The sequence below is a fragment of the Rhipicephalus microplus genome, chromosome 2 (assembly GCF_043290135.1).
Source record: "Rhipicephalus microplus isolate Deutch F79 chromosome 2, USDA_Rmic, whole genome shotgun sequence".
NCBI classification, from domain to species: domain Eukaryota; kingdom Metazoa; phylum Arthropoda; class Arachnida; order Ixodida; family Ixodidae; genus Rhipicephalus; species Rhipicephalus microplus.
Window position 1 is genome coordinate 35,103,125 of NC_134701.1, and position 24,840 is coordinate 35,127,964.

The 24,840-nt window shown below is 47.8% G+C and overlaps 2 protein-coding genes across 2 annotated transcripts; both read left to right on the forward strand.

Moving 5' to 3' along the window:
- The first annotated feature begins 1,187 nt into the window (after positions 1 to 1,187).
- Positions 1,188 to 2,474, forward strand: LOC119161953 (zinc finger MYM-type protein 1). The gene has a single exon (XM_037414445.2). It carries the CDS (start codon positions 1,188 to 1,190, stop codon positions 2,472 to 2,474), a length of 1,287 nt encoding a protein of 428 aa, XP_037270342.2.
- On the forward strand, positions 2,365 to 4,029 carry LOC142784727 (zinc finger MYM-type protein 1-like). Its single transcript, XM_075883229.1, has one exon. It carries the CDS (start codon positions 2,484 to 2,486, stop codon positions 3,666 to 3,668), a length of 1,185 nt encoding a protein of 394 aa, XP_075739344.1. The 5' UTR covers positions 2,365 to 2,483; the 3' UTR covers positions 3,669 to 4,029.
- The last annotated feature ends 20,811 nt before the right edge of the window (positions 4,030 to 24,840 follow it).

A 24,840-nucleotide genomic window follows, 5' to 3' on the forward strand; every position in this document is an offset into this window, starting at 1 on the left:
AAGACATGTTTATGCTGCTACTGTTATTCGATATTGTAGTAGTTGAAGTTGTGTACACATGTGGTATTTGTGATGTGTGATTATATATTTTTTGTATCTAAGCAGCGCCGATGGAAGAATGTGGTTGCCAAAAGCTTTGACAATGATTTGTAGCAGCCATTTTGTGGAAAACTGCAAAGTGACTCAAGCGAGCACACTTCTTATGTACTGACGATAGTTCCAGCGGCTTACAAAAAACGGGCATCTCACGCAGAAACGGCGCAGAGGTATGATAAGCAGTGAAGCGCATAACTGACTATGCATTTTAAAGCATTCTCTTTAGACTGTTGATTCCAAAATTTACGCTCAGCGAAAATTTGTTCCGCGCACGTGCAATTATCAAGTAAAGCTAGAATAAAAGGGTATTTATCATAAACGTGACCCCTTCATACCACCACGTTTTAAGGGTAAGATTGGAACGCGGTTAGTAACAAGGACATTTGTCTATGCAACAAGCGCGCCGGCCCTGTCTATGTGTTTTCTTCATTTGCAGTATGGTCGTGATTTTGGCGCGAAATTGACTATTTAATTGAGACATGTACTAACTAGCCTAACAACGAGTACAACAAGCGCATTGCTCTTTGGATACCTTTCATTAAATGTAATAATGATTCAAGCAATGGACTACGCACAATGTTTGATAAATAAATTTTCATACATAGCTATCTCCGTGCAGTTCTCGTATGATATATTTCTGTGCACACCAGATGGTCGCAATCGCTAGTTTTTTTTTAATGAGGCATTTTCCCATCGCACATGTTTTTATACAGTTTGATTATGGCGTTGTCTGCTACCACTTGCTCCGCATCTGCTACATGGCTGAGCAGATCGCTGACCTTTCACCAAATTGCTGCCACGAAAAAAATCTTAAATTGCGGCGATCTTAAACGCGACAAAAGCGTGTACATCCTAACCGCGCGCGAGGCGAAACTCTCAAAAACACGTGCAGAACGCGTGTAGCGTGGGAGCAAAGGAACAGGTTTTTTAAAGACAGGTTGAAAGGAACATCGGAGAGGTCAACATTCTTGTAACGAGTTTTGCCCCCCCCCCCCCCATTCAACGGCAGCGGCCGACCCCGCAGCGCCCTCTACGGCGTGGGTCTCCCCTGCCATCCCTCCAACGTTCAGTCTACATTGGCTTGTCTCAGTATGTCACAGAAAAGGTCTATTGCCGACTTTTTTTCGCCTTCGAGCAAGCGGGCCAAGCAAAAAGCTGTCTCCCCCGAGCTTTTTGCTTCCACAGCAGAAGATTCGGAGACGCTTCAGGAACAAGAAAATGCTCAGTGCTTTGTTTCAATTCCGCTTGAAGAGACTGTGCGTAGCATCGCGTCTGACGATGCTTGCCCGTCCTCGTCAGGGCACATGGACCGCGAATGTGATGACCTTTCCGCATCGTGTGCAGCAAGACATCAACCTGATTCTGCGACAGAATTCACCGCCTCTAATGTGGATGTCGACCACGCAGGCCAGTTGGACATTTCGAAATTCAAGACAGAGCAACCCACACAGCCAATACTGAACCCATTTCCATCTAAGAAGTACGGCAAATTGAGCAGGAGCTTCAACTCAAACTGGTACCGCCTATTTCCTTGGTTGGAGTACAGCGCGCAGGCTGACGCAGCTTTCTGTTTCCCTTGCAGAATGTTTTCAACTGGTGACAATGAGAAATCTGCATTTGTCAATGGTGGATACAGTAATTGGAAAAATGCCCTAGAAAGAGACGGTGGCTTCAGGAAGCACGAAAACTCACTCGTGCACAAGACTTGCCAGGCATCGTGGGTTTCCTTCACGCAGATGAAGGCGGGAGGACAAAGCAGGTCGGTTGCAACACATCTCAGCGACGCGTACTCCAGGGAGGTGCAGGAAAATCGCCTCTATATAGCAAGAGTTGCCGATATATTGCAATTTACTGCCGTTCAGGGAATCTCTCAGAGGGGCCACGATGAAAGTGCCAGAAGTGAAAACAAAGGAAACTTCGTTGAGCTCTTGAACTTGTTTGCTAAATACGACGACATTATAGGAAAGAAACTGAATGGTGGAGCAGCGAATGCGAAGTACGTTCATCACTCGATACAAGACCAGATCCTCGAAATTCTCAGCCACATCACATTAACAAGTATAAAGGAAGAGATGAAAAGCTCCCAGTGCTTTGCACTTATCGTCGATGAAACCAAGGATCTAAGTAAGACGGAACAGTTGTCAGTGGTAGTAAGGTACTACCTCAATGGGGCTGTCTTTGAGAGGTTCCTTGGATTCCGCAACGCTGAGCAATTCGATGCTAACTCGCTTCTGAGCTACGTCAAGGAAACGCTGAATCGCTGCGGCATTGATTCTCAACTGTGCATTGCTCAAACATACGATGGTGCAAGTGTCATGAGCGGTACGTCACGAGGCGTCCAGGCACTATTCAGGCAGGAAGTGCCGCAGGCAGTGTAAGTACACTGCATGAACCACCGTCTCAATCTTGTCATCGTGGATGTCTGCAAGGCGATAAAACCGGTGAGGGATTTTTTCTCTCTTTTGGAAAGCCTTTATGTATTCCTAAGTGGATCTGCAGTTCACTCCCTCTATGTAGATGTTCAAAAAAGGTTGTCTTTGCCTGTGACAGAGCTGCAGCGTCTCAGCGATACACGATGGGCCTGCCAGATAACGGCTTGCACAGCTGCCATGAAAAGCTTTCCTGCCATTCTTGTATGCCTCAGCGAAGTCATCGCTACAAACAGCAGGCGGGCAACGGAAGCCGGGGGTCTGCTGGAGCAAATGAACTTCTCTTTTCTTTTCCATTTAAGGCTATTCACCAAGCTACTCAGCCGCCTTAAGGTTTTTTCGGACATATTACAAAGTAAAGACTGCAACCTTAGTCAGGCATGCCTCGTGGCGCACACTGTCATTGACGAGTTATCCGAAATCAGAAATTCGCAGAGCGCGTTTGGCACTGTGTGGGAGCAAACCTGCACTATTTCTGAGGAGAACGGGGTCCCCCAAAGGGAAAAGCAGAGAACGAAGCGCCTTCCGCTCCATTTAGAGCAGTTTGTATTAAGTGAAGGACGGCCTGTTGAAGAAGAGTCTCCAGATTTAAAAGAAACTTTCAGAGTCAAAGTTTTTCTGCCCGTTTTGGACCACCTCATTGTGGAACTGACTAGGCGATTTGCGGAAAATAATGACGTACTCTGCGGAGTCAGCGCCCTCCACCCTCAAAGTGAGAATTTTATGGACGTCTCCTTGCTCAAGCCTTTCGCTGAGCACTATGCATGCGACATCAACAGCGTTGAAGTTGAATGCAAGTTGGTAATTAAACTTCTTCAGCGCATCGAAGCCGAAAGGAAGTGCAAGATAGAAACATTCCTGCAATTGGTCACCGTCTTGGAAGAGTATAAGTTAGCCTTTCACGAACTGCACAAGCTAAGTGTTATCGCCGTGACGATACCGGCATCATCATCTTCTTGCGAGCGCACATTTTCGTGCCTTCGAAGACTGAAGACTTATCTTCGCAGCAAAATGACTAACAACCGTCTGAGCGACCTAGCTGTGCTTGCGGTAGAACGGTCTCTAGCCAATAAGATAGACCTTCAGCGTGTTGTTGACATGTTCGATGCTGCACACAATAATCGGCGTATACGTCTGCACTAGTATGCCGGTAAATGAAACTCTATAGTACCTTTGCGGCACTTTCATGGAAAAAATGTTCGGGCACGGAAACCCGCTTCGCCATCGAATAATTCCGGCCGTTTTTCCTCGCTTTCAAACAAACTGCAAAAGGTGCCCCGCTTGTCTGAGGCCACGTCGGTGCCCCACTTGTGTGGTGAACAGTGCCTAGTAGGAGAGCTGACACGTTTGTGAAAACTGGTGTACTGTTTAGTCAGATGTGAAATGACTTACCTGCCTATGCGTGATCCAGTTTTACAAATCTATGCCCTTCATTTGTTTATTCTTTTGCTACATTGCTTCTTTTTTCTTTTCCCATTTCCAACGTTTAGCAACACCAGCAGGTGCAAGAACAGCCATTAACATTTTGTAATCTGGCGCATCATTACGAAACTTGGAATTGATATGAACATTACTTAGTGGTGTTAGTTATCTCTGATGCTCTGAAATGACTCTTTTGAAGCTATATTGTGATCTAGTTAACACGTGTTATTTTGTTGCTGCTGGTTACCAAGCTTAATTTCTTTTATTTGGTACTGCATTTTGTATATCGGTTGTTTGACAAACTGTATCAATTTTCATTTTACTAGCAATACAACTGCTGTGTAAACATGCTAAATATTAAGTTGTATCCTACTGCGTTGCTCGAATATTTTACTTACACTGGTGTGTTTAGAACCTGGGCCTTTAGCCCAGCCAAACGGTTTCAGCCACCGACTAATTGGTGTCCTCTTGTGTTTTCGGAAGATTGTGGTGAAAGATTGTGGTATTTCGTGACTAACCCCCGAATGCAGAGATGTTACTTGGCTCGCGACTTCAACTTAACTTGAGCAAGTCGGCGCGAAGCAAGCAGCGGACTTCAAAACGCCCAAGTCAGCCTTCGCGTTTCATAGATGCTCAGGCTGTCTTGCTTGGTCAAGTCAAGAACGAGCTTCAAAGCAGAAACACGCTGCTCGCCTGCTAACGAGGGTAATAATGAAGTTGTTTGCGTAAGGCACGCATTACACCAAAAAAAAGACCATACGTTTTAAAATAACTATAAAAACGAAGGGCCACAAGCATATTCTTGCCATTTTACGGCTAACGAGCGGCACGTGGTGCCTGCCACCACATCGATGCGCAGTGTTGCTTCTGTAAAGCGTTCGTTGCCCGCTGGTTTTAGTGGCCACCCAAATGCGGTGCGTTTCTCCATGGTTGCTTGTTTGGAGGAGAAACAAGCATCGCGTTGGGTTCTTTCGTCGTTTTTTTTTTTTTCTCAATCGAACGCCATGGCACGTATTTGTGCTGACCTGGCTCACGATGTGACGCGATTTTCACGGTATTTGCCTCTGTTCGCCTGTGTGCATGCCTGTAATGGGCTAGGTCGCAGTTATTATGAAAAAAAAACAAGTTCTGGGAACAAATGTGATTCGTATCCTTTTGTTGAGCTTGGTAAACAAGAGAAAAAGCGGGGTCAGGACATTGCCCTCAGCAGAATTCTGTCTCGCGGGGTGCAACAATGTATCGCTGCATGATGGTGACGCGGATTAAAAAACCCGTGATAGGGGCACCTCTTTTGTGTGTGTGTGTGTAATTTTACGTAGCGTTGTGCTACAAGCGATGCCTTTCTGAGCGAGAAACAGCGCCCTAGACGGGACGAAAGGATAGACGAGGCACACGGACACAGCACCGAGTCAATTTTTTTTTTACCGAAAGAGACGGAAAGTGTCGTCGTGTTATAGAAAAACAGAAATAGCCTTTGCGGTTAAGGAACACTTCGGCGTTGTCGACACCGGGGCTATTAATACGCACGTGTGTGTAGTCGACACCACCTGTCACGCAAGGGAACTCAGCCACTTCATAACAGTCCGCCGGCTGCGGAAAGCGCACCAGCATCGCGTACAGGTGCTTTGCGATGAGTAGCGTAACTTTTCCGACTGCACGGCACACTGTCGACTACGGAATGCGGACGAAATTTCCGGTGACTGGCTGGAATGTGCCAGCGCTGTAAAACCTGAGAGCCATCAGTAGCTGTAACACTGGATGCACGGGCTGTCTTCGGTTGTCCCCACCTTCACGGAGCGGCAACATAACGAGCAGCTGCCCCACGGCGTTCTTCATGAATCTGTACCTAGCGTGGAATTGTTGCTCGTCGTACAACTCCATCGGATTTCCTTGGTCACGTAAAGCGGTTCCAAGAATCTTCGGCAGGCAGTGCGCCTCAAAAAATGCTACGCTTATGGCGAGGCAAGCAAACTCAAAAGCGGCCACCTTTCACGCGACGTCCATTCGAGAGGTGGCCATGTTGGAATAACACGTCAAGTCGCTTTCAAGCAAGCCCCGCAGCTGACTTGAAACTTGTCCTGACTTCGACCGAGCCAAGTCGCCTTCAAGTCATCCGCAAGTTCGAGAACGATTTATGGCGACCGGCAAGACGGTCTTGAGTCAAGAACGAGTCAAGTACGAGTCAAGTAACGTCTCTGCATTCGGGGGTAAGAAGCACTTGCGTGCAGCAAATGAAGCAGTTGCAGGTGAGCTAATAGATAGCTATCCTTGGCGAGATTGCAGTGAACTGCGCATAGCAGTAGATACAGCTACAGTGTACTAGACAGCAAAGACAGCGAAGCAGCATAGCGGCGTCAAACCGGTCGACGCTGATGACGTAGCTGACGTCGTGACATGCAGGCTTGACAAGTTCTAGGAGGCGTTGCTTCGGCTCGACTTCTCCCAGAGGCTTGGCTGGCTACCTCCGACTACATCACAGCTGCGCCCATTTTCTCAAGTTGCTATCGTTCTGGTAATATTATCAAGGAAGCTATAGATCAGCTGTTTTTCGCCCAGCTAATCCCATTCTAACCCGTATAAAGCTAGCGCCTAGGTGATTTCTTTGGTAAGTGTGTAAGAGTTGATTTAGATCAAGAGAAAATCTTTCAGATAATATATTACGTTGAACTCACCTAAGCAGAACAATATGCATGTTTATTGACGTGTTGAGCTACTGAACGAAGCGTAGGTGACATGTAACAGGACATATCGTAGACTTCCATCGAAGAAGTTGGGCGTTTATAAAAGAAGAAAAGTGGAAGAGAGTAAGACAGTGAAAATACAACGCATAAGCTCCCCACTTGCTTGCCCCCCTGGAGGAACTCACTTTTCGTGGTTGCCCCCCCCCCCCCAGTAAAAACATCCTGGCGCCGCCCCTGCGTGTCTCACAGGGGTAGACACGGTTTGTAGTGCGTGTGGAAAGGAGAAGAAAACTGCCGAACACTTGATAACGTTCTGTAAAGGAATTCACCGTATAGTTTAGGATGATGGCGCAGATTTTTTTAAGTTTCTGGGGTTTAGGGACAGGGAGGGCAAATTAGATTTTAAGCGGGTGTAAATAATTAGGAGGGGGTTATCTGATTTGTGGCTACAATCAAAGCACGCTTGAAAATTAAATCCTTCACTGCAAAGTAGTATTCTTTGACTTCACTATTTAAAGGGAAAAAATAAATCTAGCTTTTGGTTCACTAAGTATTACGGCTAGGTGGTGTTAGCCGCTGCCCAATATAAAGGGTACAGCCATATTAATCCATTCATCCATCCATCCATCTGCCGCTCCAGGGGGTGACGCATTCGCAGCGCGGAAACAAGCAGAGTTTCCGTCTTGTCTTCTTCCTCCGTGGAGTGAGTCGAGTTTTAGCTAATCCCACCGCCTCCCAAATCAGTTCCTGCAAGCTGTTTCTGAAAAGCAACTACATACGTATATAATACGGTCATTCCCATGAGCAAAAATGTTCGAAATCACTTTTCTCGGGTAAGAATAAATAAATCTGAACAAACGTGAAAACTGCAATCAAAATAACCAATCATCCAATTACCACTAGTCACCACAGCGGCGGAAGAGAGAAAATAATCCGTGACTTCGACACCAACGAGAGCCCTCCGTAAGAAAAAAGGGGGAAAATGTGACAATTCACTTCACTTCACTTTATTACCTTAAAAACCCCGGTGAGGGGATACTACATGAGGGGTGGGTTAACAAATGTAGGTTAGAGAACATGATATTCTGACAAACAATATGCATTTATGTTTTGCGCAAACGTTGATGAACACGTGATGGCTGCAATGTCACGGAGAAGGCCATTCCTGTCCACTGCTGTGCGAAGAAAGAATGAGGCAGCAAAAGTAGTAGTGCGAGCGTGGGCGCGTGCGATTGAATAAGGTTGGGTTATGTGGTGAGATATGCGCGTTCGTGGGATGATGTAAGGTGCTTGATTGAGAGAACTGTGAAAAAACTTGTGAATCAAACAGAGGCTGGCGATGCACAGAAAGTTCAGCAGCACCAATGTCACGTTTTAGGGATGATATGCTTATGTCCTATGAATCTGAAGAGTGAATGAACCTAGTGGCATGACTTTGTACAGATTTCATTTCTTTTATTAGTTTATTTCGCTTGTTTCGTTTATTAATTCTCGCCGCAACAATCCCATGTGTCGATCCCCTACATCGTGGGCAAGAGTCAACGTTGCCACAAGCCTTCCAAGTTCCACCTCCATCGACAGTTTCATCCGCTCGTCCAAAGACCTTGCACCCCCGGGAAGAGTGCAAGGCGTCATGTGAAGGATCACGTGCGCCGGCTAAACCAAGAACTTTCATGAAAAATAATGCGGCAGAACATGACTTCCGTCAAATGAACTGTGAACGGAGTGCAGAGTCGGAACACTGCAAGCCGGTTGGCGACTATACCAGCCCCGACTGCGTGGTGATTTTCTAAACAGAAAGAAACCTTCGATCGCCGGCGGTTCCCCATTGAATCTTGGCGCAGTCAGCAGGCAGCGGGCGGAAGACAACAACCGCACCACGGGGACACTGCCCTCTCTCTACTTCCAGGCCTTGAGACGAGCCGCGGCAAACATCTCGGGTCTTCTCACTCCTGAAGAAAAAAGCCGATCAGGCTTCAAAACATCGGATTTCTTATATTGGCTGGAGGCTTCTGTTTTTTTTTCATTCTTCTGTTATCCTAACCAAGCAGACTTCTGCCAAATTCTTCACTTTTGAGAGAATACAGATATCTGTATTGCAATCCCTAAACCAGGAGCGGAGAGGTCGTCGCTGGGTTTTGTAGTCTGCCTGCATTATATGGGGCGTGCAAAGAGCGTAAAAGGTCAGGTATGAGTACCTCGAACCATGTAGTCAAGCTTTTCGTAGAGCGAACAGGGCGAATACAATTACAGATAAGGGACCGCCGAAAGTGCTTCCGCATGTCTAGCCGGATTATGAATGGAAAGGAGTTTGAATAAGAAAGAAAAAGAAAAATACAAAAAATGGGCGCTGCTATGTTGTGTGAGTGCGGAGTCTTGAACTGCAGGCATGCTGGCAAAATGCTTACAAGCTCCTCAAGTTCTGAGGGGTCACTAAAATTTTTGACAACATTACAGTTTGAAAAAATTTGTTTTTGCCAGTGATTAAGCGTCGCGCTCTGCCAGAGTGGCCTGTTCTTGCATCCTACTTCCTTGCAATCCACTCGGAAATTTTTCAACGTATCACATGGCAGGAAATTATATAAAAGCTAATAGCATTTGTTGTCACTACATTTTTAACAAAACTTGAAATTCGTCGAGATGGTGCGTTGCTACCAGAAACTTTTTAGCGCAAAACAGGGCATTCACAAGCATTTTTCCCGCCTCTCTTGTTTTTGTGGATATTTTGTTTTGCGCTCCGTAATTTCCCAATTGCCACATTTATTCATAAAAAACGGAAGCGGCATCTGAGGACAAGCAGTTTAACGCAGGAAAGAGCAAAGTGGTGCTCGATGCTCGCGAATTGTGCTGTTCTATCACCTTGGAAGTGACACTATTTATGAAGGTGGAATACAGTGCTCATTTTCCGTTGATTTAGTACATAATTGTAGATCAAACTCAACGTGAATCACGATGTTACGTAAAAGCACACACACTCAGCAACAGCAGCGAGGCAGACGGATGAAAGACAGCTAAATACATTTTTCGGACGTTGCAGGAACTGTGACCTTAAACCGGTGCTTTCCACGAACGTTGGAATGGACAAGGGAGCGATTAGATCAACCGGAGGCCACGTGGATCATCACGTGTGGTACACCCATCGTGACAGCCTACAAGAAGACATCGCCCCCTTGGACTGCCGCACACGCACTCAGCAGCAGCAGCAGCATGCAGCGAGGCAGAAGGATGAACGACGGCTAAATACATTTTTCGGACGCTGCAGGAACTGTGGCCTTGAACCAGCGCTTTCTGCGATTGTTGGAACGGACAAGGGGGCGATTATATCAATCGGAGGCCACGTGGATCATCACGTGTGGTATACCCATCGTGACAGCCTACAAGAAGACATCGCTCCCTTGGACTGCCGCACACGCACTCAGCAGCAGCAGTGAGGCAGACGGATGAACGACTGCTAAATACATTTTTCGGACGTTGCAGGAACTGTGGCCTTGAACCGGCGCTTTCCACGAATGTTGGAACGGACAAAGGAGCGATTAGATCAACCGGAGGCCACGTGGATCATCACGTGTGGTACGCCCATCGTGACAGCCTACAAGAAGACATCGCCCACTTGGACTGCCGCACACGCACTCAGCAGCAGCAGCGAGGCAGACGGATGAACGACTGCTAAATACATTTTTCGGACGTTGCAGGAACTGTTGCCTTGAACCGGCGCTTTCCACGAACGTTGGAATGGACAAGGGAGGGATTAGATCAACCGGAGGCCACGTGGATCATCACGTGTGGTACGCCCATCGTGACAGCCTACAAGAAGACATCGCCCCTTTTGGACGGCCGCACACGCACTCAGCAGCAGCAGCGAGGCAGACGGATGAACGACTGCTAAATACAATTTTCGGACGATGCAGGAACTGTGGCCTTGAACCAGCGCTTTCTGCGATTGTTGGAACGGACAAGGGGGCGATTATATCAATCGGAGGCCACGTGGATCATCACCTGTGGTATACCCATCGTGACAGCCTACAAGAAGACATCGCTCCCTTGGACTGCCGCACACGCACTCAGCAGCAGCAGCGAGGCAGACGGATGAACGACTGCTAAATACATTTTTCGGACATTGCAGGAACTGTGGCCTTGAACCGGCGCTTTCCACGAACGTTGGAATGGACAAGGGAGGGATTAGATCAACCGGAGGCCACGTGGATCATCACGTGTGGTATACCCATCGTGACAGCCTACAAGAAGACATCGCTCCCTTGGACTGCCGCACACGCACTCAGCAGCAGCAGTGAGGCAGACGGATGAACGACTGCTAAATACATTTTTCGGACGTTGCAGGAACTGTGGCCTTGAACCGGCGCTTTCCACGAATGTTGGAACGGACAAAGGAGCGATTAGATCAACCGGAGGCCACGTGGATCGTCACGTGTGGTACGCCCATCGTGACAGCCTACAAGAAAACATCGCCCCCCTTGGACTGCCGCACATGCACTCAGCAGCAGCAGTGAGGCAGACGGATGAACGACTGCTAAATACATTTTTCAGACATTGCAGGAACTGTAGCCTTGAACCGACGCTTTCCACGAACGTTGGAATGGACAAGGGAGGGATTAGATCAACCGGAGGCCACGTGGATCATCACGTGTGGTACGCCCATCGTGACAGCCTACAAGAAGACATCGCCCCTTTTGGACTGCCGCACACGCACTCAGCAGCAGCAGCAGCGAGGCAGACGGATGAACGACTGCTAAATACAATTTTCGGACGTTGCAGGAACTGTGGCCTTGAACCGGCGCTTTCCACGAACGTTGGAATGGACAAGGGAGGGATTAGATCAACCGGAGGCCACGTGGATCATCACGTGTGGTACGCCCATCGTGACAGCCTACAAGAAGACATCGCCCCCTTGGACTGCCGCACACGCACTCAGCAGCAGCAGTGAGGCAGACGGATGAACGACTGCTAAATACATTTTTCGGACGTTGCAGGAACTGTTGCCTTGAACCGGCGCTTTCCACGAACGTTGGAATGGACAAGGGAGGGATTAGATCAACCGGAGGCCACGTGGATCATCACGTGTGGTACGCCCATCGTGACAGCCTACAAGAAGACATCGCCCCTTTTGGACGGCCGCACACGCACTCAGCAGCAGCAGCGAGGCAGACGGATGAACGACTGCTAAATACATTTTTCGGACGTTGCAGGAACTGTGGCCTTGAACCGGCGCTTTCCACGAACGTTGGAACGGACAAAGGAGCGATTAGATCAACCGGAGGCCACGTGGATCATCACGTGTGGTACGCCCATCGTGACAGCCTACAAGAAGACATCGCCCCCCTTGGACTGCCGCACACGCACTCAGCAGCAGCAGTGAGGCAGACGGATGAACGACTGCTAAATACATTTTTCGGACATTGCAGGAACTGTGGCCTTGAACCGGCGCTTTCCACGAACGTTGGAATGGACAAGGGAGGGATTAGATCAACCGGAGGCCACGTGGATCATCACGTGTGGTACGCCCATCGTGATAGCCTACAAGAAGACATCGCCCCCCTTGGACTGCCGCACACGCACTCAGCAGCAGCAGTGAGGCAGATGGATGAACGACTGCTAAATACATTTTTCGGGCATTGCAGGAACTGTGGCCTTGAACCGGCGCTTTCCACGAACGTTGGAATGGACAAGGGAGGGTTTAGATCAACCGGAGGCCACGTGGATCATCACGTGTGGTACGCCCATCGTGACAGCCTACAAGAAGACATCGCCCCTTTTGGACTGCCGCACACGCACTCAGCAGCAGCAGCGAGGCAGACGGATGAACGACTGCTAAATACATTTTTCGGACGTTGCAGGAACTGTGGCCTTGAACCGGCGCTTTCCACGAACGTTGGAATGGACAAGGGAGGGATTAGATCAAAAGGAGGCCACGTGGATCATCACGTGTGGTACGCCCATCGTGACAGCCTACAAGAAGACATCGCCCCTTTTGGACGGCCGCACACGCACTCAGCAGCAGCAGTGAGGCAGACGGATGAACGACTGCTAAATACAATTTTCGGACGTTGCAGGAACTGTGGCCTTGAACCGGCGCTTTCCACGAACGTTGGAATGGACAAGGGAGGGATTAGATCAACCGGAGGCCACGTGGATCATCACGTGTGGTACGTCCATCGTGACAGCCTACAAGAAGACATCGCCCCCTTGGACTGCCGCACACGCACTCAGCAGCAGCAGTGAGGCAGACGGATGAACGACTGCTAAATACATTTTTCGGACATTGCAGGAACTGTGGCCTTGAACCGACGCTTTGCACGAACGTTGGAATGGACAAGGGAGCGATTAGATCAACCGGAGGCCACGTGGATCATCACGTGTGGTACGCCCATCGTGACAGCCTACAAGAAGACATCGCCCCCTTGGACTGCCGCACACGCACTCAGCAGCAGCAGCGAGGCAGACGGATGAACGACTGCTAAATACATTTTTCGGACGTTGCAGGTTGGTGTTTAACTATGTGCTTGATTGGGCTGTTTAGTGCTGCATGGTAGACGAAGAGAGTTCTTAACAGCGCAAACGACACGCTCTGTTCTCGTCTCTTCTATCCCATCCTGTCGTTTGCACTGTTAAGCACTTTCTTTGGCGGGTTGGTGTGTTATCCAAGCGCCTGGAAGGCGTTTATTTTGTTTTGTTAAGCGTCCTGCTGCTGCTGGGTGCACTTTGTTAGCGAACCTTATTGAAAAGTGTGTGTGCTAGGTATTATGAGTGATATATGTCCATCATGCGAAGGCAAGATTCATAAATCGGAGTCATGGCGACAATGTTCTCAATGCAAATGTAGTTTTCATATCTATTTGTGTTCGGCAGTTACTGACAATGCTTACAAAAAGAAATCTGCGGCCGCTAAAAAATTTTAAACATGCATAACGTGCAAAGCATTGACACGTGGCACCCATTGTACAGAAGCGCAGAATGAGACAATCGAAAAGAAGTTCACCTCAGCGCTTGCGGAAATTCATCGCAAGCTTACTGCGCTACAGGAGGTCAAGGCAAAGGTCAACGCTTTGTCGGGAATAAAAATAACTGTTGATAGCATTGAGTAATCGATGAAAGTTATGTCTAGTAGGTACGATGAAGTTCTTGCACAGATGGCACAACAATCGTCGGACATCTCGGATCTCAGAAAGCGGGTTGTGAAGCTTGAAACACAAGATAAGGAAAAGCAGTGGAAAAACTTCAGCGTGAGCTGAACGAATTAGACCAGAACAGCAGACGTCTAAACCTTGAGGTGAAGGACCTACCCTATCACGAAAATGAAAACCTTTTGGCAAAGCTAAACCAACTCGCAACTGATTTAAATAAAGCTTCCACAACTTACCGAGTCTGATATTGAAGCTGCCCACAGACTAGCGTCAAGAAACGAAAAGAATGGAGACAGGCCCAATACTGTCATGGTGCGGTTTTCATCTCGCCAAATTAAAGAAAAATGGCTTTCAAAGGAAGGAAAACTGAAGAAAGCAAAGTCAGCAATATTCTTCAGTGAAAACCTCACGGCATACAATAAGAAGCTCTTTTGGCAAGTGAAAACCAGGGCTTTGGAAAACAATTACAATTTTGCATGGCACAACAACGGCAAACTTTCCGTGCGCCGCGGCTCTAGTGAGAGCGTGATTAGAATTGCAACTGAGCAAAATCTTATCCAAGTACGATAAAATGAGAGATAGCTAGCTGATCTACTTTTCTTCGAAAACATGGCAACAAACTGCTATAACGCTGAGACCTTCCAAAAAGTTGCTTCAGGGCACAAAAAACACTTATCGCTGATTCACCTTATTGCGCGAAGCCTTCAAAATAAAAAGGAATCTGTTGACTTCTTTTTGAACAATTTGAATCGTTTTCACTGAAACGTGGTCCACTGATAACCTTAATACCATACAGTTTACGAACTACAGTTGCGCGTAAGTGTGTAGACAAAATAAAAGGGGTGGTGGTGTATTGATTTATGTACATGAGAACTTGAAATACATTATTGTCAAAGAATGAACAGCTGTATCGCCGCATTTTGAATCATTTATGATAAAGTGTCAAAGCCTTTTAATAGCTGCTATATACAGACTCTCTTCAGGAACTATGTGTAATTTCATGGATTTTATAGATGAAATGCTTGAATACTGTGAACAAAATAGCACATGCGTAATTATTACAGGAGATTTTAACATAGATATGCTGTCGTCAAACAGCAATAAACAAAACTTTCTTGACCGAATGCTTTCCTTTTTTTACGAAAATACAATTCATATAGCTACCAGGATGACGCGATTCACTGAAACTGCATTGAACTTAAGCTTTACGAACTGTAATAACGAGATTTGCACAGGTGTTCTGACACCTGGAGTGAGCGATCACCTGCCAATTTTCGCATTTCTTGCCTGAGCAGTTAAACAACGAAGTCCACTAAACCCTATCCATTATCGAAAAATTAATCAAGAAACCATTGAGGTTTTCCAAAAAGTTGTTGCAGAAACGAACTGGAATTGTATTTTCGATAACACTGACCCTGTGATCGCCTACGACATAATCATAGCGAAATTATCAGAACTTTACGACCTAGCCTTTCCGATTGTTACATATAAAAAAGCAAGAATGCATGAAAGCGATGGATTCATGCAACACTTCTAAAAACGATGAAGGAAAGATATAAGAGATAATAATTGTTTACTGATGATGACAGTTTTACCAGTGCTATCTTGCCTCGCAGTATTGAAGTTCAGTATGCCGCCGCTACGTATTTGCATGTTATTTTGATACAACAGCCCAAAGGTACAGTTTCCGTTCTCTTAACTGGTAGGTGTTCTGTGGTACAGCACGAATATCTGCTTCCGAAAATTTCTTGTAAAGAGTTGCATTTGTCTGACCAGTATAATCTGGCCCCTGGGTGTAGTTGAGGAGGTGCTTGGGAGATATGTGTTTGCTATCTCTCGCAAGAGTTCCGCCCATATCATCGATGGGTGAGATATTATTTTCTCACGACTTGCGGAACTTGGCCCAGTCGACTAGCTTATGTTGTTTTCCAGCCGGTTTGGGAGAACCCCCTTTGATGTGGATATCGATGATGTAGTGGTCGCTACCTAAAGCCTCTAGTGTGTTACGCCATGTTTTTATGGGTGCATGTTTAACGAATGTGAGATCTGGTGTAGTGTCGTAGCTAGAACTGGTGCCGCCACGGGTATGTGCGCTTGGATCCGTGATGAAAGTTAAGCCTTCGTTTTGTGTGTGGAGCCAGAGATCCCGACCTTTTGAATTAGCATAAGAATATCCCAAGCTGTATATGAAGCATTAAAATCGCCTCCTATTAAAATGGAATTGGAACTAGCGATGTTGAGAGCGCTCTTAAAGAGAGTACCAAACCTGTGTGTTTTTGTGTGTGTGTGTGTGTTGAGGGTTACTGTATATGCTAAGTGCGAAGAGGCTAGCGTGTGTTTTGCGGTGTGGTATGAGTTCAATGAGAATGTTATCGATTTGCCTAATTTTAGTATCGTGTTGTATAACAGTATGGTCTCTGAGGACTATGGTTGTAAGAGTGGTAGTATCTCCAGTGGCACAGCCAATTGTGCGGTTCCCTGCTAATTTTGCCAAACCATGCGGCTCAAGCAGAATAATAACACTTGGCTTGTTCTTATCACTGATATATTGGGCTAAAACAGCTTTCTTATTCGCGTAGCTTCGACAATTTCACTGCCAAATGTTGTATGTAGGTTGCTTAGCCATGGTGAGGAGGGGGGGGTATAAATGTTGCTGGCTGAATCAAACCGGAGGGTGGTGATATGGGTTGCGAAGGTTGAGTTCCGGGCGCCATTCCGTTCGATGGTTGCGAGGATGTCCACGACTCCACTGCTATCATTCTTTGGTTAAAGTGCTCATTTTGCGGTCGTATTAATTGAATAAGCGTATCTACACGATCGGTGAGTGTAGGTATGAGGCGAGACGTTGTGGTCATCCACGCACTGAATTCTTTAAACTTCATCAGGTCAACAAGAGTGGGATTACTGATAGTAGTGCGTGTAGGTCCGTCCACACTATTCGAAGTTTCCGCTTTACGTTTAAGGGGCTCCATTTGTTCGAGAGGTGTTTCAGGCATAATTTGTCGAGGATATTTACTGGGTGTTGTTCTTAGTTCTTAAATTTACGAAGCTCCTCTTTAAGCATGCGGTTTTCCTCACTTGAAGCATTCATTTTCTGATTGCATTGACTAAGCAATGCCGCAGTGATAACATGTATCGACTTTTGAGTAGAATTACCTCTGACTCTTCTTCAATGAGTTTTGAGATGCGGCCTCCTCAGACCTATGCTGCGTTCCCGCGACCCCGTCTGCTCACCTCAATTCATGTGGTCCTGGTGTTCGGCTCCGTGACCTGGATCCGGACCTTGAATGGGTGCGAGATTTGGGCCGGTCCCGGCCTTCTTGTGGTCAAGGAGAAAGAACGTGCTGCTTATTTGCGTCGTTGCTGCAGGCTGTAGGCTTGGCGAAACTTGTTGTTGGCACATCTAGCGGCGACGTGTCACGTGTAAAGGGGTCTTGTAGTGTGTCCTGCAGGCCCTGTCGGCCGTCTGGTGGGTGCTTCCACAGAGTTGGCATGGCATGTGGGGGTACACTGGTGGTCTTCCGGGGGATCGGCGCCCTGCATCCTCGACATATACGATCTTGGGGATTCGGGCACACATCCGTGCGGTCTTCCAGTCTGCCGCAGTGATAACATGTATCGACTTGTTTCCGGTATAAGGTGCATCGCAGTAGAGCCCCACCGTAGTGAACGTAGGTCGGTGCTCTGAATCCCTCGAACAGCACGATCAATGCCGTTGTGTTATGCTGTGTTGGGGGCTGGCTGGTCCCGACGAAGCAGAAGAAGAAGACGGCCGATGGAGACGTACGCGGCCGGCAGGGACGCCGACCAGTCCGAACACGCGGGTTGGCGCTAAGCGCCGAAGAGAAGAACAACAACCGCACTCCACGGTTACCCAACACACACTGATTTTATTTACAGTCGCCTTGAAATCCTGGATGCCAGAGCAGCGCCCCCTGGCATCCTCACATGTGATTCCGAAACCGAAAACCTAGAACACAACATCATCCCCTCCTCAAAAGAAGTACACCTATACACTGTTTATAATTACACATGATTGATGTACGTTAGAACACATGAAAATTCAGAGCACGGCACACCGAACTCACACACTATGAGTCCTGAAAAGGCACTGAAAAATGTACATTGGAAGTCCTGAAAATGCACTAAAAATTGTATACAACTCAGTACAATATAGATTTGGATGCATTGGACCTTTGCACAGAACAATAATGTTCACGAATAGTAATGAACAAGAGTTCTACGTAACGTAGCTTTCGAACCTACGCAGCTTCTGCCGCTTCCGCTTAGGGCGGGCCCTTTTGGGTGTAAAATCAGGTGTCTCTGCATTTTGGTCACTTGTGCTCTGATGTGACACATCAAGAGCAGTTGATTGAGAGAAGATTGTGAAGGCTCTGAAAGAGCGTTAAAATTCGCGGTCTCATCAGAGCTCGCAGCATAACCTTCGGAAGAATTTTGCGGACCGGAGTCCGGTTCAATGGTCTCAGCCGTATTTGAAGGTTTGAAGTGAACCGTAAGACTTGGTGTACGTGAACCAGTGACACCGACTGGTAACTCCTCCCCCCTTGAAGAAGAAATGCCTGTACATGGAGGACACATGTCTGATTCACAGTTGAAAGGCGTGGACGGAACGTGATGGGGAAGACTTTTAGGTCTTGAAGGCAAATCCATATGAAAAATAAAAAGGCGCGAAGCATTCCAGATGTTACCATCACTTAAGCGAAAAGAAGTGAGGCTATTCCGGCCCAAGACTTTGTAAGGACCCCGATACTTGGGGCGCTTGCCTGGCACACGAACCTTGACTTTATCGCCAGTGCGAACTTTGGACTGCTTTGCACCTCGACGGGTGTCGACATACTTTTTCATTGCTTGTTGATGAGAAAAAAACTCTGGTACGGATTTGATCAGGAGAAGACACTGCTATGTTACGAGGCAAAGAGACTATGTCGAGAGCAACTCGCAGTTTCCTACCGTGGAGAAGTTGAGCAGGAGACACTCCAGTGGTGCCTTGTGGTGCGAACCTGTACGAAGCTAAACAATCAGTCAAGACTTGCTTGAGGGGACGGTGCTCTAATTGGGTGATCTGGATATGTTCCTTCGGAACGCGATTAAAACGCTCGATTTGCCCATTTGATTAGAGATAGAAAACTGATGACCTCAAGTGCTGAATTCGTCGTTGTGAAAGAAAAGCCTCGAAATGTTGGGACTGAAACTGTGGACCATTGTCCGTAACTATGGCATCAGGAAAACCTTCCCGGCTGAAGATTGAAGACAGAAACTCAATGATGACCTCAGAAGTAACCGTATGTGTGAAACAAAGCTCTGGCCATTTGGAATAGTTGTCAATGAGAGAAACAATGAACCGGGCATTTTGCGGAACATTATGCAAAGGACCGATGATGTCCATGCTGAGTTTCTGCCAAGGCCGATCAGGCCACTGGACTGGCTGCAACGAAGAAAATGCAGGCTTGGCAGACTTGTCAGCTGCCTGACATATATGGCAGTTGTAAACTGCATGCTCGACCTGCTTTTCTTAGGCTGGCCACCAGTACCTGTATCGGAAATTCTGTTTGGTGCGGACAATGCCTGAATGAGCCTCAAGGGCAAGCTGTATTAGCTTGTTACGGAAAAAAGCAGGGGGAATCACGCGTTCATCGCGGAAAAGCAAGTCCTCGACACAAGACAGTTCCTGTCAGACTGTGAAGTAAGGCAAGAATTCAGAAGCAAGAGCACATTTGGAAGGCCATCCTTCACGTAAATATTTGAGAACTTGAGACAAAGTGGAATCTGCAGCTGTAGCTGCCTGAAGCTCAGCTTTAGTAATGCAGGAAGTAACTAATGAAACAACTTCCTCATCCCGCTCTTCAGTAACCGGTATCTGAAGAGGAAGGCGTGACAGTGCACAGGAACCACGTTATTAGAACCTTTGCAATATTGAACACTGAAATTATAATACATGAGTTTGGCACACCAACGGGAAATGCGAATGGGGCGGTGGCCTTCGCATCCTGCGGAAAAAAGAGCAACTAGTGCTTGGTAATCTGTACGTAATGGGAAGTGCCGGCCCCACAAGTAAACATGCCATTTCTCACAGGCAAAAAGACACGCGAGAGCTTCACGCTCTCCTACTGAATATCTGCGTTCAGCAGGGGTCAATGTACGAGATGCAAATGCGATAGTGATCAGCTGATCACCTCTGAGTTGTTGAAACACTGCTCCCAGTCCAACATCGGGCGCATCCGTCGTGATGACGATGAGAAGCTTCTCATTGAAAATACTAACAGCTGGCTTTGAGGCCAGTATTGACTTAACTCGAATGAATCTCTGCTCAGCTTTAGCTGACCAATGAAAAGGCTGTGCTTGACGAAGTAGAGTACGCAGTGGTTCAACATCATCAGCATAGTGAGAAACAAACTTGGCATAATAACCAACAAGACCTAAAAAAGATTGCAAGGTTTTGGCATCAGTAGACCGTGAGGTATTGGCAACGGCTTGAACTTTAGATTCAACAGGTGTCAAGCCGCGGTAACTGACATTATGTCCTAGAAATTGTAACTCATTCACAGAAAACATGCACTTGTTATTAAGTTTCATACCACATTCACTGATGTGGTTGAAAACAGTATTCAAGTTAGCATCGTGCTCTTCGCGAGTACGTCCCCACACCAAAATGTCATCCAAGTAACAAAGGGCGCCATTACAACCCTTAAGAATAATTTACATCATTTTCTGAAACACTGCAGGGGCAGATGCAAGCCCCAAACACACGCGGCGAAACCGAAACAAGCCTTCGTGCGATACAAATGTGGTTAAGTCTCTACTGCACTCAGAAAGTTTAACTTGGTGATAAGCGGACGCGAGGTCCAGCTTGGAGAAACATACCGCTCCGGAGAGCTGACGAAGCAGTTCTTCTGTGTGAGGAAGTGGAAACCTGTCTACGACGATCGCCTTGTTCGGTTCTCGTAAGTCGACGCATAGTCGAAGGGATCCATCTTTTTTTTTTTTTGACGACGACCAGTGGAGAAACCCAGACGGAAGCAGAGACACGCTAGATGATTCCGCTGGCTTGAAGGCGAGACAGTTCCGCAGAGACTTGCTCACGGAGAAGAAGAGGAATGCGGCGCAGTTTGGCACGCACAGGGCACGCACCTAGTCGACGCATCACTTTATGCACAAAACCGCGCACACAGCCCAGTTCACGGGTGAACAGGTGGTGGAATCCAGAAGGCGCGTTGGCCGGAAGATCATCTTAGACGTCGACTTGAGCACACGTCATAGACGTATTGACGATGTTGATGGACAAAGCCCTGATGGCATCATGTCTCAAAAGCGAGCTGCCATTGGCAGTTATATAAAAAGTAATAGAAGCAGTGCGACTGCGATAAGAGACCTGAGCTGTAAAATGACCTAAATTATCAATCGTTTCCTTTGAATATGTTTGTAGAACGACGAGTGAAGGCAAAAGCCGAATGTTGGAAAAATGACTATGAAAGTCAGCGGCACTGATTAAAGAGACTGGGGCACCAGTGTTCACGAGAAATGACAAGAGCACATGGCCCACTGAAGCTACGATGCTGGGCTCGGGCGTAGTGTGGAGGCCATCCACATTTAAAACTGTGACCGTATTGGTCTGTGCAGTGCTCAAAGGAGCGGACGAAGAAACTGGTTCAGGAAGATTTGCTGGACGGGAATTGCATACGGACTGAAAATGTCCGATTTTTCCGGACGCAAGACAAGTGCGGTTTCTCGGGGGACACTGCACAAAATTGGCTAAATGCCGAGCCGATCCGTAACGAAAGCAATGCGCGGTTGCGCTTGGAGAAGAAAATTGCGAACGCGAGTTAGGAGCTCGGTGCTGTTCCTGAAAACCAGAATTTGGCGGAATGGGGTCGCCATATTGCCGGCTTCCTCGCCCCCGCGACGCAGAGAGGCCGCCATGTTGGCCGCCGCGCCGACACGAAGATGAAGGGCCGCCATGTTGACGCGTCCCGTAAAAATGAGAGCCGCCACCTTGGCCCCCCGCAACAGAAAGTTGCCGCACTGAATGCGGAGCGAATTGCTCCAACTGGGAGCGAATAAGCTCGTCCTCTCGCGCAATCGAGAGGGCTTCGGATAATGAAATCGAGGAGCCTTTTTGAAGCATGCGGCAGCGGACGTTTTGCGAGGCTACCCCGGTGAAAAGCTGATGGCGGATCATGTCGTCCTCGAGCGCGTCGAAGCCGCACGACGCGGCGAGCGTTCGAAGAGAAGTAATGAACTCGGCGACTGGCTCGCCAGGCAATGGTTGCCTTTCTTGGAATTTTACGTGTGCGAGATAATCGCACGAAACATCTTTAAAATGCTCATCGAAAAGAGCAACAGCATTCTTGAAGGCATCGCCCGACGCTGGCGTCGGCGACGCGTTCGTGGCGTCCGAAGTATAGAAGAGCTTTAACCCGGCAGGGCCCAACGCGTTGAGCAGCAGGGCCTTGCGACGCTCGGGCTTGCTGGCGTCCTCCCCGGCCGCGTCTGCGTAGGCCTGAAACACCAATTTCCATTCCGCCCACGGAAGTGGCGGGTCTCCGGGCAAATGAAGAAATAGGGGAGGTGGAATAAGAGACGCCATTTCAAGCAAAAAGAATGGATAGGTGCAGATGAGAAGAAAATGACGCCAGTACACTGTTTGAAGAAGACGACAGAGGCGGCGTAGCTGAATGAAGAAATGAAGCGACGCAGCACGCAGCTGTCACCTTGCTGGGAACAAAGAGCGTCTAGGGTTAGCAGGGTAGGTCCGTTAGACGCACGAAAAAGACGAACACGGAAAACGAAATGGGTTCTTACACGTCCTCGTCGCCATTGCTGTGTTGGGGGCTGGCTGGTCCCGACGAAGCAGAAGAAGAAGACGGCCGACGGAGACGTACGCGGCCGGCGGGGACGCCGACCAGCCCGAACACGCGGGTTGGCGCTAAGCGCCGAAGAGAAGAACAACAACCGCACTCCACGGTTACCCAACACACACTGATTTTATTTACAGTCGCCTTGAAATCTTGGATGCCAGAGCGGCGCCCCCTGGTATCCTCACATGTCACTCCGAAACCGAAAACCTAGAACACAACATGTTGCTCAGCCTTTTAGCAGTCAATGCCGTGGGATTTCAGGGTGTGACAACGCTGGCGGTGATGTTGCGGGCGTAATATTCCAGGGGGATGTCGCGTATTACGCCTTTGGAAGTATAGTCCGGCGCCACCTCGTGGGCACTGGTATCATACGTGTTCTTGCCGACCGTGATGCGGGTTATACGTTGATATTTATCAGCATGGGCCTCGATGGGTGTACTTACGACGACGATATTTTGTTGTAGATTAGGGCAGACCATGTCCTCATCTTGAGCTTCTTTCGGGATTGCTGCTGCTTGGTAGACACTTGTCGCTATGCGGACCGCTCCGTGATCAGCGATGCGAAGGCCCCCTCCTGGGCGTATAATTGTCTTGTTTAGTCACGCCGAGGTAAATGTGGCGTGAAACTTGCTTTGATGAGTTGTCGTAGACGCTGCTCGCCTTTTTTCTTGTTGTAGTTGCCACCTGTAGCCAACGCTTGCCCGCAATTTGACTTCCGTAAGCCTGTCCGCCACCCTGCGTTTTCTTCGAAATTATCACTGGAGACCTCTTCACCACCAACGGTGACTTCCATCTTGTTAGAAAAATGAGGCGTTTCAGGTGCGTCGACCGGCGCTTCCTTGCTACCACCTATCTGTTCAGCAGTGTTCGGGGCAGCGGCAGCGGCGGCAGCCGTGTATGTGCGCGTCCCAGCTCTCGATCCGAAGGCTCCGATGTTTAAATGGCCATGCAGCAGAGAAACCTTGACTTCCCACCTTGATTGCGGTGTCATATGAGTCCTGGTGACGAGCTGGATCTTGTGATACCAAATACCTGTGGGTATTTGGTGATTTTACCTTCAAACTCATGCGTTGAAATCAGAGTTGACGCGAAAACGCGTCCGCTCGGATGGATGGATGGATGTGGCTGTACCCTTTAGATAGGGCGGCGGCTAGCGCCACCTCGCCGTAATACTTAGTGAACTAACCACTATATTTATCTTTTTTTTCCTTTGAATAGTTGAGGACTGGTACTTTGCAGTGAAGGGTTTAATTTTCACTTGTGCCTTGACTTTAGCCACCAATCAGATAACCTTCTTCTAGTTAATTCTACCTGCCTGAAGTCTATTTTGCCCTCCCTGTCCCTAAACCCGAGTGCTTTGCGAAACTCTGCGCCATCATCCTGAACTATAGGGTGAAACCCTTTACAGAACATTATCAAGTGTTCGGCAGTTTCCTCCTCCTATCCACATGCACTGCATAGCGTATCTTCACCTTCGTATTTGGCCCAATATGTCTGGTTTGCAATACTCCCGTCCTGGCCTCAAACAGTAGAGAACTACCCTGAGTATTGTCATAGATCCTTTCCTTGGCAATTTTCTGCTTAAAAGTTCGATAGATCTCTAGTGCGGACTTTTTAATCATGCCGATTCTCCGCATGTCGGTCTCCGTTTCCTTCCCTTTCTTCTTAATCGATAGTTCTTTTTGGTTTGGCCACCTGCTGTTTTCTAAGTATTTACCAGTCTATTTTCTGGTTCACTTCCTCCATTTGTATCGACATTCTTCATGTACAAGTAGCTGAATACCTTCCTAGCCCAACGCTCATCCCCCATTTCTCTCAATTGCTTCTGAAATTTTATATTGCTGCTAGCTTCCCTGCCCTCAAATGATGTCCATCCCATATCACCTTGTACTCCCTGATTTGGTGTATTACCCTGAGCTCCTAAGGCAAGCCTACCTATTCCACGGTGCTTAATTTCTAATGTTGCTTGAACTTCTGATCTGATGCACAAGACCGCATTGCCGAACGTCAGACCAGCAACCATGACCCCTGCCCATATTCCTCTCACAACATCATACCCATTGTTATTCCACAGTGCCCCGTTTTTCATCAGCGCTGCATTCCTGTTACCTTTAGTCGTCAGGCATATTTCGTGTTCCCTTAGGTACTCGACCCCATTGCTTATCCATACGTCCAGATATTTGTATTTATCTGTTAT

What these genes read in the sequence shown, in the direction of transcription:
- LOC119161953 (XM_037414445.2), top strand. Translation starts at nt 1,188, where the DNA reads ATGTCACAGAAAAGGTCTATTGCCGACTTTTTTTCGCCTTCGAGCAAG.
- LOC142784727 (XM_075883229.1), top strand. Translation starts at nt 2,484, where the DNA reads ATGAACCACCGTCTCAATCTTGTCATCGTGGATGTCTGCAAGGCGATA.